Genomic DNA, 13,126 nt, shown 5'->3' with positions numbered 1-13,126 from the left:
ATGAAGATACATAGGCAACTAAAAAGATAAAATAAAATATATTTTAAAACAATAGACAGGGCATAGACTCTGGAATCAGACTACTTCCATTCAGCTCTCAGACCCACCTATTTGTAGTGGTCTAACCTTGTGCAAGTGACTTAACTTCTTGTGTTTCAATTTTCTCAACTGCAATGTAAGTATATAAACACCCATTGAAGAGATCTTTCAGGAAGATGAAATGAAATGTGTATATATAATACTATATATAAAGTTCTTAGCATACGGTCAAGTGTTTCATAATAGTTATTTTCATCATCTTGTGGTATAGGTATAGAAACAATGTAAAATAGCAGAAGTAACTAATGAATTGCCCAACTATAAATTTTGGTTATTTTCCCTCTCATTCAGTGATTCTTTATATAATGGTAAAAAAGCTCTATCTTTCCAACTTAGCTTTCTGTATATATTATATGGTGTTTAGAATAATTTTTATAAAATACAGACATATTGCATTAAAAATCAATAAAACAACACAACAACTGTTGCATTACAATGTAGTGATTAGGAAATAAATACTTTCTATTACTGAAGCCTTTTTAGAAAACACAGTAAAAATGAGTTTATATTTCTTGGCTTTAATAACATTCTTTCTCTTTCCCTGTGCCAGGGTTTTCCAGGTGACTTTGGAGACAGGGGCCCTGCTGGTCTTGATGGCAGTCCTGTGAGTACATTATGATGGTCCAGGCTTACATTTCAACATGATTCATACTCCATCTGCACTTGCCATCTTCAGTATTATATTTCTGAATAAACAGTATCAATAAATTTTTATATCACTCTGCATACACTAAATTGAGAGTTTTCAACATGAGAATTAAACGAAAAATATTCTTATACACTTTTTTATGTAAGTCATTAAAATTAATTATTTTGTCCACGATGAGTGTCACTGCTAAAGTAAAATATTAAAAATATATGATCACAACACTGACTTTTTTATATGAAGGTACTAACAAGGTCATGTAAAACATGTGCACTCAGACCTGCCACTTATCCACCTTACTTCTTAGTATTTTATAGAAATCTACTTTAGAATTTTTTATATGTCAATGCTCAGATTGGGAAAGAGTTACCATTCTAAACTAGTTTAATTATAGTATTAAGGAATAATGATGGATTGTTGTTTTTTACACTGGGTGAAATAGCTTCATTTTTTGCCTTCAAAGAGCGTCTGATAGCTGACCTCCCATCTATGCCAAATTCTTTTCATGAGATTTTAGAGTGAAAGAATCACTTGCAAAATCCTGATAGTATGAATTAGGAATAGTTCCTATAGTTAAATATAAGTAAACGCTTTCATCAACAGTTTGAAAGTAATTTCTTTTTAAATCTCTTTCCAAATTATAACTATGTAGCTAATTCAGTGAACTTAGATGAGGCTTCATTTGTTACAAATCATTAAAGATAAGAGAAGAATAGAACTGATTTACAAATAAGTTGTTAAAAACTTGGATGATATTTTAAGTGGAATATTTGCCATCTTTTTTTTTAACACATGATTCTGGGTAGCTTCCCATCTCAAGAATAATAAAGTAAGTATTACTTAGGTTTTTAAAAAATATCATTTGTGTGTTTGCATACCTAGTATGAAACAATCTTATTTAATTTTTGTCAACTATATATACATAAGTCTAGTAGGGCTGGATTCATAATATCTAAAACTTTCTTTTTGATATCTGCTCTTTATTTTAAACATATAATGCTTCTTGAGGAGCATTTTTGAATCTTTATTTGTATGAGTAAATTGCATATTTTTAGTTTACTGTTTCATAATTCTCTGTATATTATGTCTTTGTTTCAAAATAATTTGAAATGCAAGGGGTGTGGTTATTCTTATACCTTGGGCCACATAAAAATAATATGACACTGACACTGACATATTGTGTTCTTTCAAACAATGAAAACAAATATCATTTCTGCTTTATAAATAATAAAAATGAAGTTAGAAAGTTAAAAAAAGATTTTTCAAAAGAGGTGACTGTTTTAAACCATCTCTTCATAATCTTATATGCTGACCATATGCCTTCTCATACAACATGTAAGCTAGTTATGTCTATAGTACTACTTGCTGGAAGCATTCACTTCTTTTATTAAGTACATAAAAGGAATAATAATTCTGTATCCTATGCTTGGTGGTAGTGCTAGCATCCAAAATCATGCAGCCAACGATACTACTGAAGAACAATAAATTGGCTCTGCAAATTTGCACTCCTCAGGAAGAAGCATGAATAAAGGAATTTCAGAAGTTAATGATAGTAGAAAATAAATTTTATATATTCTTTCTTAGAAATTGTTCCCTTCATCATCAGAAAATACCTTTAGTTGTTTGTAATCATATTTAATTAATTTTATTTTTTTATTAGTTGCACATGACAATACAATGATCTTGACATATCATACATTTGAATCAAATGAGGTATAATTTCTCATTTTTCTGAGTGTACAGGTTACAGAATCACATTGTTATACAGACACATATATACATACAACAATAGTAGTGTCTATTTTATTCTGCTGCCCTTTCTATCCCTCCTTCCCTTCCCCTCCCCTCCCGTCACTTCTCTCTACCCAATCTAATTTAATTAATTTTATATATTTCTTTTACAATAGGGGCTTGTAGGTGGGATCGGTCCTCCGGGGTTTCCTGGGCTTAGAGTGAGTATCATCACTAAATACTATCATTGTCATGAAACATTTTATTGAATAATTTATATTCATTAGATGTATTTTAAAAACGTAGGAAAATAAGTTTTACTGTCATTGTTGATATCAGCCTTATTCAATGTATTTTTCGACCAGATAAGAAAATTATAGCAGTAGTATAAATGAAAACATTCATCATATTTTATGATATGCTAAAATAATACTTGTTTTTCCATTCCAATTGTGTTCATATATTTATGCCTGTTAGATTAAAGATCTTAGTCAGGACTCAGTCTCTTAAAAAATATAAGACATGGAATAGCCACTTTTTTCCTTTGAGATAATCTTCCACACCATCCAATTTGGAGAGTGACTTGAACAAAAACACATGATAACTATAGACTTTATTTTGTGATATAAAATTGAACAAATGGTTAGGAAAGTCTCCTTGAACAAAGGTAGAAGCTAGACTTCACCAGTGCCATTAAATAGTTTAATACCTAATTGACATGCTAAAAAATACAAGAAACTATTTGTCTGCTTAGCCAGTTTTTATACAGTGTTTTTCTCAAGGCACAGTTTAGCAGGAATAATTCTGTGGAGGCCAAAACAATGTAGTCCAGATATGTAGCTTTCAAATAAATTTTTGATTATTCATTGGAGTGAGCAGACTGCTACTTACAATACAGCTTCATTCATAAATATATTTCTCTCAGCAAGCTTATTATTCTTGATAGGGATATAAAATTCAGATATTTTATATAAATTTATAGCCTAAGTTTTAGCATTCAGCTGAGCTAATGGCAGAATTGATACGTGTTGATTAAATGTAAGTAGCCTAATGAGAAGAGACTCTTAAAAAAAAGTTTTCATTAGTACATTATTCATAATAGTGGGTTTTGTGTTTCTAAATCTTACTGGTTTTTTTTAGTTATATATGACAGTAGGATTCATTTTGATATAATTATAGAAGCATGGCATATATCTTATTCTAATTCAGTCTTCAGGACCTCTCCTTCCCCTTTCTTTCCCCAACCCTCTGATCTCTTCCCTCTACTGATCTATCTACCATTTACCCAATGTTTTTTTCTTAATTAATTTCTTGTGGATATACACTGTGGTATACTAATATATATACATAGGATTGTTATGTCAGATTCATTCCACTGTCTTATCTTTTTCTGTCCTTCCTCCCTTTCCTTCGTTCCCCTTTGTCTAATCCACTGAACCTCTATCGCCACCTGCCATTATTGTGAGTTAGCTTCCACACATCAGAAAAACATTTGACCTTTGGGTTCTTTGGGGGATTGGCTTATTTCACTTAGCATGATAGCTTTCAGATACATTCATTTACTAGCAAATATCATAAAAATCATTCTTCTTTATGGCTGAGAAATACTCATTATGTATATATGCTACATTTTCTTAAAGCAAACTATATCTGTATCTATATTTATACAAAAGTGGGATGTGATCAGTAGCAGAGGTAAAATTTTCCTTAAAAATTTAAAGCTTGCTTTAACTTATGAAGTAGGTAATTAAATCTCCAGAATTTTATACCATAAATTACACCCATAATATTTTTAGACCAAATTTGGACATAGGTTTTTGGACTTATTTAGTATTTTTTTCTCCAGCCTTGAATTGCCCCAAAGCACAAGGTAACAGCTTGATCAAATAAATAAGTCAAGACTTCAGTTATTGGTACTGGGGTAAAATTAAAGTCAGCCTAACAAGTTTTAATGTGCCATCTTGGGATGACATGCATATAGGATTTAGACTCAAGAAGGCTTAGTGAGTCTAAGATATCTTAACCTTTCTCTTGCATGTTAGTAATATTAATAGTAGTAGTAATTATAAAATTAGCAATAGCATCTCACATACATTGTTGTCATATAATTCTCCAAACAACCCAGGACCAGTTAGTTTATAAGTATTTAACCCAGATTTAAGCCAGATAATCAAAGTCCATAGTCCAAAATTTTGTGTGCTTTACCACTTCCTTAAAATTTATTCTTCCTTTATGATATGCTAAAATAATAATTATTTTCCATTCCAGTTGTGTTCATATATTTATATCTGTTAAATTAAAGATCTTAGTCAGGACATAAAGTGTATATTGTCTAACTCATGAAATTTTTTAAAGTCTAAGTAAAGGTGGAATGGATCAGTTTGCTTTTTTGTGTCCTCAGGATAGAAAAAAAGCCTGTAAGCAGCAGTCAGACCTTATCAATGGGTAGGTGAAAGGAGTTAAACTAAAATATGCAGTTAATAATTCTTAATTAATATATTAATATTAAGTTGATTAGCTAAAAACTTCTGTAATTACTCTTAGGGTTAAGACCAAAATTAATGTGGCCCAGCTTTGGTTGGTTCTTATCTGCATCTTGAGGACATATTCTTTGTGCACAAGAAAAGTTTGTTTACTTTTCAGTAGTGTCTCTATTACAAAACCTTTGCATATCGAATGTCTACCTGAAATATTGTACCTCTAGTTTTCTGCTTAACTCCTTCTTATTGCTATTTATTTGGTTTTATAAAAATACATTTCATTGTGTATATTTGAGATTTATAACATTATATATATATATAGACTAAAATAGTAACCTTATCGAAACAGATTAACATATCCATTCATCTTATATAAATTCCTTAAAAAAAAAGACTCCTACTCATCTTTCAGCTCCAAGTTGTAGTACAGTTCCTGGCACATGTGCCCAGAAAAAAATAACTGGCTTTTCTATCCTTTCTCCTTCTCCACTCACCCTTCAGTAGATGGAAAGAGATTCTATAGAAAATGGAATGGCCAAAGATACTAGCAATCATGTTTGTAATTCTCATCTCATCTACATTGGTAAAGACAGAACTTTATACTTTTCAAAGTCATTTCACTTACATAGTCATTTGCTCCTCAAAGAGTTTTAATGTAAATAAGGTAAATAATATTACTTTCATTTCATATTCATTAATTTTTAAAATCAAAATTATATAAGTACCTGCTGATTTATCAAATTCCAAACTAGGCCTGAAAGTATGAACAAGTTAAGATTCTTTTTACTTTACTTTTTTTTGGCAAGGGGTCAAAATTACAATCTAATAACACAGAAAGAAAAACCATCAGTTTCATACATTCTGATTATTGCTACAGTTGACTAAATGCAAAACTACTGAGAAGATAGTAATCTGTTTTGTCTTTGTAGAAGCCTTTTTTAACTGTATCTTAAATATTGTGTATAAGTGAGTAAATGGGAAAGGGAAAAGTGTTCTTTAGGCAGAAGAATGCTATGTTCAAACATACAGAAAATAGGGGAAATAGGAATGTTTGGGAAATGGAAAGAGGAGCAGAGGGATTATAGCCTACAAAGCAGGGTAGACAGGAGCAGAATGGAAGGTGAGGTTTTGAAAGTAATTGGGAATAATTATGAAGAACCTTTATATTGCATAGAACATTTGTCCAGTGTTACAGCCTCCACCTTACCTCTCAGGCATTCCTTTTAGCAGACCTAATAGGTGCTACTACTTTATTTACATTATTTTTTTCCATGCACTTGGTAGTTACTGTCATTTGCTTTATCAATTTACAGTAGTAACAATGATTATTGCCTGTTAGTATGGTGGGTACAGTTGAAAAGCCCAGTGTGGAACTCCCAGTTCTTTCCTCAGTACACTCATATGAACTTTTATTAATTGCCCAGTGGCTGCTCCAATGCTTGAAAGTATTTCTTCTATCTGTTCCATTTTCCCATGGAAGAGGAGTGTGATAGGAACCTTTAGGTTACCTTTATGAGTTGAAAACTGCCCTTCAGCTTTAATGGATTACTATCTGAAGGCCACAAATCTTTGGAACAAGTATTTTCCACATAACTTGTAATATGCCACAACATGCTTGGTGTTTCTTGGAAATTCTAAACTTTACCATTCAATTTTTAAATACTTTGTATTTTACTAATGTTTTATGACATATTTTTTATATCTCCCAGTATTTAGTATTTTATAATTTTTCTCTTAGAGTCATTAAAAAGTAAAATAGAATGTTATACGTATAAAGTACATTCACTTGAAAATGCCAGCTTAAGCACAGTAACATATTTACTGAAATAAAATTTAAAATATTATATTGTCTTTAAAAAACCAATAATACATTGTAAAGACTTTTTTCCTTGTTTTGTAAGATATTGCTTTCCAAACTTACATGGATTATTTATGTATAATTACTAAACAGAGATATTTATTAGGTGTTTTGAAACTATCATAAGTTTTAAAGCTATGAACTGTGAATAACTGTTTCCTATTGAAAGAATTTGGAATTACAAGCAATGATGTATTCATATTGCATATTTATTAAGTTGGAAAGAATTATCCTTTGCCTCTAACTGTCCCATACATTTCAGGTTTAAACATGTTGGAAGTAATTTGTCTTAGTTACATTTCTCAGACTTTAAGACTCATCCAAAGTAAAAATGTCATATTTTCCATTCTGAAATTTATGTTATATAAATGCAGAGTATTATAAATGTTCTGTTATGTCAGGAGATAGAACTCTAGAAATTATAAGTTAACTAATTTATTCAGTATTCATTCCACATTTTCTTTCAAAACTCCTATGTACCAGTTATTATGTTGAGTCTGGGAAATAAAAAAATGGATGAAACTTTCTCACAGAATGCACAAATACAGGGGAGAAAGGAGGAGAAATGTACAGTACAGTATTCTAAGTAGGATGCCACCAGGGCCTTCCAGTTCTGAAATTTTCAAAGGCTCAATGCATATGATATGGGAAGCATGTTCCAAGAATAGAAAACAGTCCATTATAGCAAGAAAGTAGAAACTGGGAGAGGGAAATGTACAGGGAGATGTACAGGAAGAAGCAGGGACAAATGCAAAGTGGGTAGACTAGAAAGTTGGCAGAAGCCTGATAGAGAGGACCTGGGATGCTAGCCTGAGAAACGTGAATTCTAACTAAAAGGGCAACACTATAAGCATTTCACAAATACAACTATTTGGGTTTCTTTTTTTTTATAAGTTAGAGATTCAGTATATTTCCCAGGCGGGCCTTAAACTCAAGTACAAGCAGTCCTCTTGTCTCAACCTCCAGAGTAGCTAAGACTACAGGCACATACCATCATGCCTGACTACAAATAAAACTTCAAAAGTTTTTTTAACATTTGGAAACCATAGAGGAAAGATTTATAACTGTTTTATCTTTCAGGGCAAAGAATGATTTGGGACCCAGGACAGATGAGAGAAAGAGGGAAAAAGAGGCTCAGTGACACAAATTATACCTGATCTCCAAACCATCAAGGGATATTTTTGCCCATATTTTTTTCAAATTTTTCCTTCAGATACTCCTTTGTTGCTATTTTTCCTTTGTATTCTAAGAGAATATGTTGAGGGAGTTGTTCTATATTTTTAGCTTACGGAGACAATAGTAGTACTTCTGTTTTTAAGGAATTGAAACATTAAGTTGAGAACCTTGATGACAGACACTCTACCTTTTATTGTTTCTTTAAAACTATAATGTTTTGCATGTATTATGCTCAATAAGTATTAAGTGATGAATTAATGCTGTAAATCCATAAAACACAACTTTGTGTGTATTGCTTGATTTATCCTTAAAAGCATTATAAATTTTCTCATTCTGCAATTTTCATATCACAGATCAAATCATTGTAATGCCTGGCACATAGTAACAGCTCAGTGAATGTTCGCTGAAATGAGCAAATTAAAATTCTAAGATAAATAAGTGAAGTATTTATTGACTACTTCCTGGGAGCATGACACTAAAATATTTCTACCTAGATGTTTCCTATTTGGAGAAATATTACAAAATGAACATCATGAACAATAAGTGGGTGTTCAAAGGAGAAAAAGATCCTTATAGGCCAGATAAGTATAAGAAGAATTAAAAAAATAGGATGGTTTGAATGAAAGTATAAAAGATTGGTAATATTTAAAATGTATCAGGTTGAAGAGATAGTTGAAGAACAGGGCACTGTGGGAGCTTAGTGAGATGAACTGCTCTGGGTTCATTAGTTTATTAATTAATTTTCCCATATTCTTTCTAATCCTAATGAATGCTTACTGATTCCTTTTTTTAAAACTGATTTTCAGGGCAATGTTGGCCCTGTGGGACCGATTGGACCTTCTGGAATTCCTGGCCCAATGGTATGGTTCTCTATGAATAATGGATATTTCCCTTTAATCTTTCCATGATATCAAAAGATATCACCTTTTTCTTTTTCTTTTTTAGGGTCTTTCAGGAAATAAGGGACTACCTGGAATCAAAGGTGATAAGGTGATTTAAATATTAGCATTACCATAGTGATATTTCTACACATGTCTTTTTTTTACCAAATCAACAGACTTATGTTTCTAGAAGAGGTTACATATTTAGAAAAATATTGAAAGATGAATGTCACTTCATGAAATATCTCAAAATTTTTATCCATAGCATCTATACTATCAGTTATATTAATTTTTCTTAGAAGGAGGAAAAATAGAGAAATTATTCTTCTATAATTAGTACTTTTTTATAATATTGCCATATTTATAATTTTTATGATTTTGTATGAATTGTACTCTAGGGTGAACAAGGCATTGCAGGGGAACCAGGAGAACCAGGATATCCTGGAGACAAGGTAACTTTTATACCATTAAATTTTTTTATTTGTTTTGTTTTTGGTACTAGGGGTTGAACTCAGAGGTGCTGAACTCAGAGGTGCTTTATCACTGAGCTCCATTGCTAGCCCTTTGTATTTTTTATTTTGAGACAAGAATCACTAAGTTGCTGAATCTGACCTCAAACTTGCCATCCTTCTCCCTCAGCCTCACAATTCACTGGGATTATAGGCGTGTACCAATGTTTCTGGTCTCAACCATTAATTTTATATAAATGTGAAAAAAACAAATTCAAAATAAAGGAATACTCGATATTTTAATTATCTATTTTGTTAGAATATGGTATTAGTATGGTTTTAAGTCCTTGTTTGGAATTGGTTTTCTAAATTTCACTTAAAATACTCCTATGAATGTTCTTGTAGTTTACTAGTAGAGATATTTGCCTTTTGTGATATAATAGTTTTCTTTTCTCTCTGCTGTTCTCTTTCTTTAGGGTACTATTGGTTTGCCAGGACCACCAGGCATCAGAGGAAAGCCAGGACCTTCAGTAAGTTTTAACTTTCACCTTTGTTCTGATTAGCAGAGTACATGTCATGGCATAAGAATTGATACTTTTAATGTTGGTAGAATATAAGAAGTAGGATATAGCTCAACAGTTTTAGAACATAGCTATTTTAGAACATAACTAATTCCTCAGGTTTTCATCTCATATTCCATAGATGCTCCAACCTTTCCTACCCTAGGCCAAAACCAAGTTTCTTTGATCCCTAAAGATCTTGATTAAATTATTCCTTCTAATGATTTATTATAGACTGCTTAACAAAACAATGGGCTTTTAAATCAGAAATTTTAAAGCACTCTAAATAATTTTTCTGAATCAGTATCATTAAGGGGATATTTCTGAAAAAAAAAAAAAGAACATGTCACATTGTTGTAGCCCAAGTATTCTAATTCCCTGTTGTTTTTCTAACCTTCGTGCATTAACTAGTTGAAAGGAAAAGACACTTTATGTTGCAGTTAACATATAGTTATACTTATAAAACTTAACATATGGTTAAATTTATAAAACTAAAATTATTTAATAATTAAACTAGAATAATTAAAGCATGAGTCAAAAAATATCTCAATATTAAAAATGATAATTGTTATAGTTAATATTTATTGTTTATAAAGTTTCAGGTGGTATTCTAAGAATTATACATCTCATTTAATACAACAATCCTGTGAAGTTTGTACTCTTATTATTCCTGTTTTATAGATTAAGGATATTGAGACACAGGGCATTAAGTAACTTTCCTAGGGTCTTATAGATAGTCACTGACTACCTGGGAAGACCTAGGTTATCAGGAATGTTACAGCCCATGCTTTAACCACTGTACCATATTATTTTAGGTCTTAATATTTTAAGATTGTTTTAATATTGATTACAACTTTATAAAGATGTAGGTGATATTAATTAGAAAAATTAGAATTAAAATATACATTTAAAAATATCACTTTCCTGAGCAATTTATTGTGTTGCCTCTAACTCCACAATGTCATCTAAGGATTGTTCATTTTTCATCTCACGAAGCACTATTTAGAAATTTAGGCACTCCCTTTTTTGTAACATCTAATTATGACAGCATGTGTGTATATATGTAAATGTGTGTGTGTGTGTGTATTTCCATACAAAACAAATTTTGTGATCTCTTTTTCTGATGGCATATTGGTGGGCAACCTTTGCTTTTTTTGTTTAAATGTCTTTATTTGTTTATTTATTTTTATATGGTGCTGAGGATCGACTCTGGTGTTACACGTGTGAGTCAAGCACTCCACCACTGAGCTACAACCCCAGCCCAGCAACCTTTACTTTTACTGGTTTTTTTATCCTGGGCTTATGGAAGTCAACCCAATTAATCTTGTATCCCAGAATTATGCCCTAAAGTCAAATCTTAGTAATTTCAAAGTGTATAAATAGGGCATGAGAATCGGTCATGAAGCTAAGTAACAAATAGCTTATGTTTTTCAAGGATGATTCTAAACAATATAATAGAATATAGAATAGAGTATGTATGAGAGATGGAGATTTGGTTTCTAGTTCTCAACTCTGACATTTGACCTGCCATGATCTTGGCATTGATTTACCATAGATCCAATTTCTCATGTTAGAATATGTATGTTTCAGAATTTCTGTAGCTCTGTGACTCTATGATATTTCTGTCTCTTAGTAATAGTGCCTACTACTATTGCTATAATCTAAAGAAAAAAGTCAAAATACCTTATTTTACCTCTGTGTTAGTCAGCTTTTCATTACTTTGACCAAAATATACAAAATAACAACTTAGAGGAGGAAAATTTTATTTTGGCTTAAAGTCCCAGAGATTTGGTCGGCCAAGTCTATTGTTCTTGGTTCAAGGTGAGACAGAACATCATGTTGGAAGGACATGGTGGAGGAACATGACTCCATTCATGGTAACCAGGAAGCAGAAAAATAGAGAAGGAAAGGACCACAGGGAAGATGAACCCTTCCAGGGCATGGCCCACCTCCTCCAGCCATACCCCTTGTGCCTGCAGTTACCACCCAGTCAGTGCATTCAAACTGGATGGACTGATTAGGTTATATGTCTCACTACCTAATTATCTCACCTCTGAATATTCCTGCAATAACACAGGAGGTTTGGGGGACACCTCATATCCAAACCATAACAACCTTCATCATTGTCCTAATATTTTTTTCCTAAAAGAAATCACAGTAAGTGCTAATGAGGTCCTTTTAGGGCAGAGAAGAAGAGATGGTAATAATTAGGGTTTTACTTACTTCATACTCATTTTATACCCTTCTGTACTATTCTAAAAAAATAATAGCCAGGATTACTTTGGTTGGGAGATAATTGACCATTTTTGTTATTTTTATCAAACCTTTGAAAAATGTTTACTTTCAGCTCAAAATTGGGTGGAGACTCATGATTAATATTAGTAAAATGAACTTGTCTTTGGTCTCTTGCTGTATCCTTTGTATTAATACAAAAGATGTTTAACCTAGATACCTTCCCTCATTAAGAGACTCCTACTTGATGAAGTATTGCCTATACAGAAACAGTTATTAAGAAAAAACTTCCATACCCAATTATACAAGTTAGTACCTACTAAAGACATTTTTTACTATCATGGAAAAAATGCTAAAGTTATATGATGTCTTTCACATTTTATATGTCCTACTTTTGGTTTTCTTTCATCAAAGATTTTGATGTGACTGGAATTATTTTCAAGTGGATCTAAGTTATAACATGAAAGAATATTTTCCAGATATAAGAATGTCCTGATCTGGGAGGTTTGTACATTCTGGAATAAGGAAGCTTTTGTTCTTCAAGTTTAAAAAAAAAAATAGAGAAAACTACCACTCTGAAAGTGTTAGAAAATACTCTTTCCCTGAGATAGAGAAAAAAGACAATTATAACTTCCTTTCCATTTTTAAATAAGAAGTCTTTGTCATTTATAAAGATGTACTTAATGTTATTCCATCTCTAAGTTACTTGAAAACTCAAGTTTTTGTGAAGGAAAGGTGACATTCACAATAAACTTGCAACTGAGGTTTTATAAAACAAAGAATTATTATTATAATGAATAAAATTATTCCACAATTTATGTTTTTAAATATTTGGTTGTTACTTTTCTGAAAACAAAGGCTAGGCTAGTCATTTTTCCTAAATGCTTATGAAGTTAGGGTCTGGCTGGATTTTGCCACTAGAGGTCCCCAGTGAGAACCCCATCTCTGAGAGGGATACTTGTCATTTTTAGAATTTAAGACTCCCTATGTACTGATTCTGATGAATCACAGTTT

General features: G+C 31.6%; 1 protein-coding gene across 4 annotated transcripts in view; it reads left to right on the top strand.

Moving 5' to 3' along the window:
• Col24a1 (collagen type XXIV alpha 1 chain) overlaps positions 1-13,126 on the top strand; it is a 378,847-nt gene that overhangs the window by 113,016 nt on the left and 252,705 nt on the right. For 3 of the 4 annotated variants that reach the window (XR_013427880.1, XM_078026638.1, XM_078026640.1), the window contains 6 exons: positions 650-703; positions 2,653-2,697; positions 8,797-8,850; positions 8,936-8,980; positions 9,270-9,323; positions 9,797-9,850. Coding sequence is in view for 3 of the 4 variants with exons in the window: in XM_078026638.1 (XP_077882764.1) it covers positions 650-703; positions 2,653-2,697; positions 8,797-8,850; positions 8,936-8,980; positions 9,270-9,323; positions 9,797-9,850 (306 nt within the window). In the remaining variant the exon portion in view is untranslated. The remainder of the gene's footprint in view (positions 1-649; positions 704-2,652; positions 2,698-8,796; positions 8,851-8,935; positions 8,981-9,269; positions 9,324-9,796; positions 9,851-13,126) is intronic. The other variant, XM_078026639.1, reaches the window with a different exon arrangement.

Source organism: Ictidomys tridecemlineatus, chromosome 11, assembly GCF_052094955.1.
Source record: "Ictidomys tridecemlineatus isolate mIctTri1 chromosome 11, mIctTri1.hap1, whole genome shotgun sequence".
Classification (NCBI taxonomy): Eukaryota; Metazoa; Chordata; class Mammalia; order Rodentia; family Sciuridae; genus Ictidomys; species Ictidomys tridecemlineatus.
The sequence above is the reverse complement of the archived record's forward strand: the minus strand, read 5'-3'. Positions and strand labels throughout refer to the sequence as shown.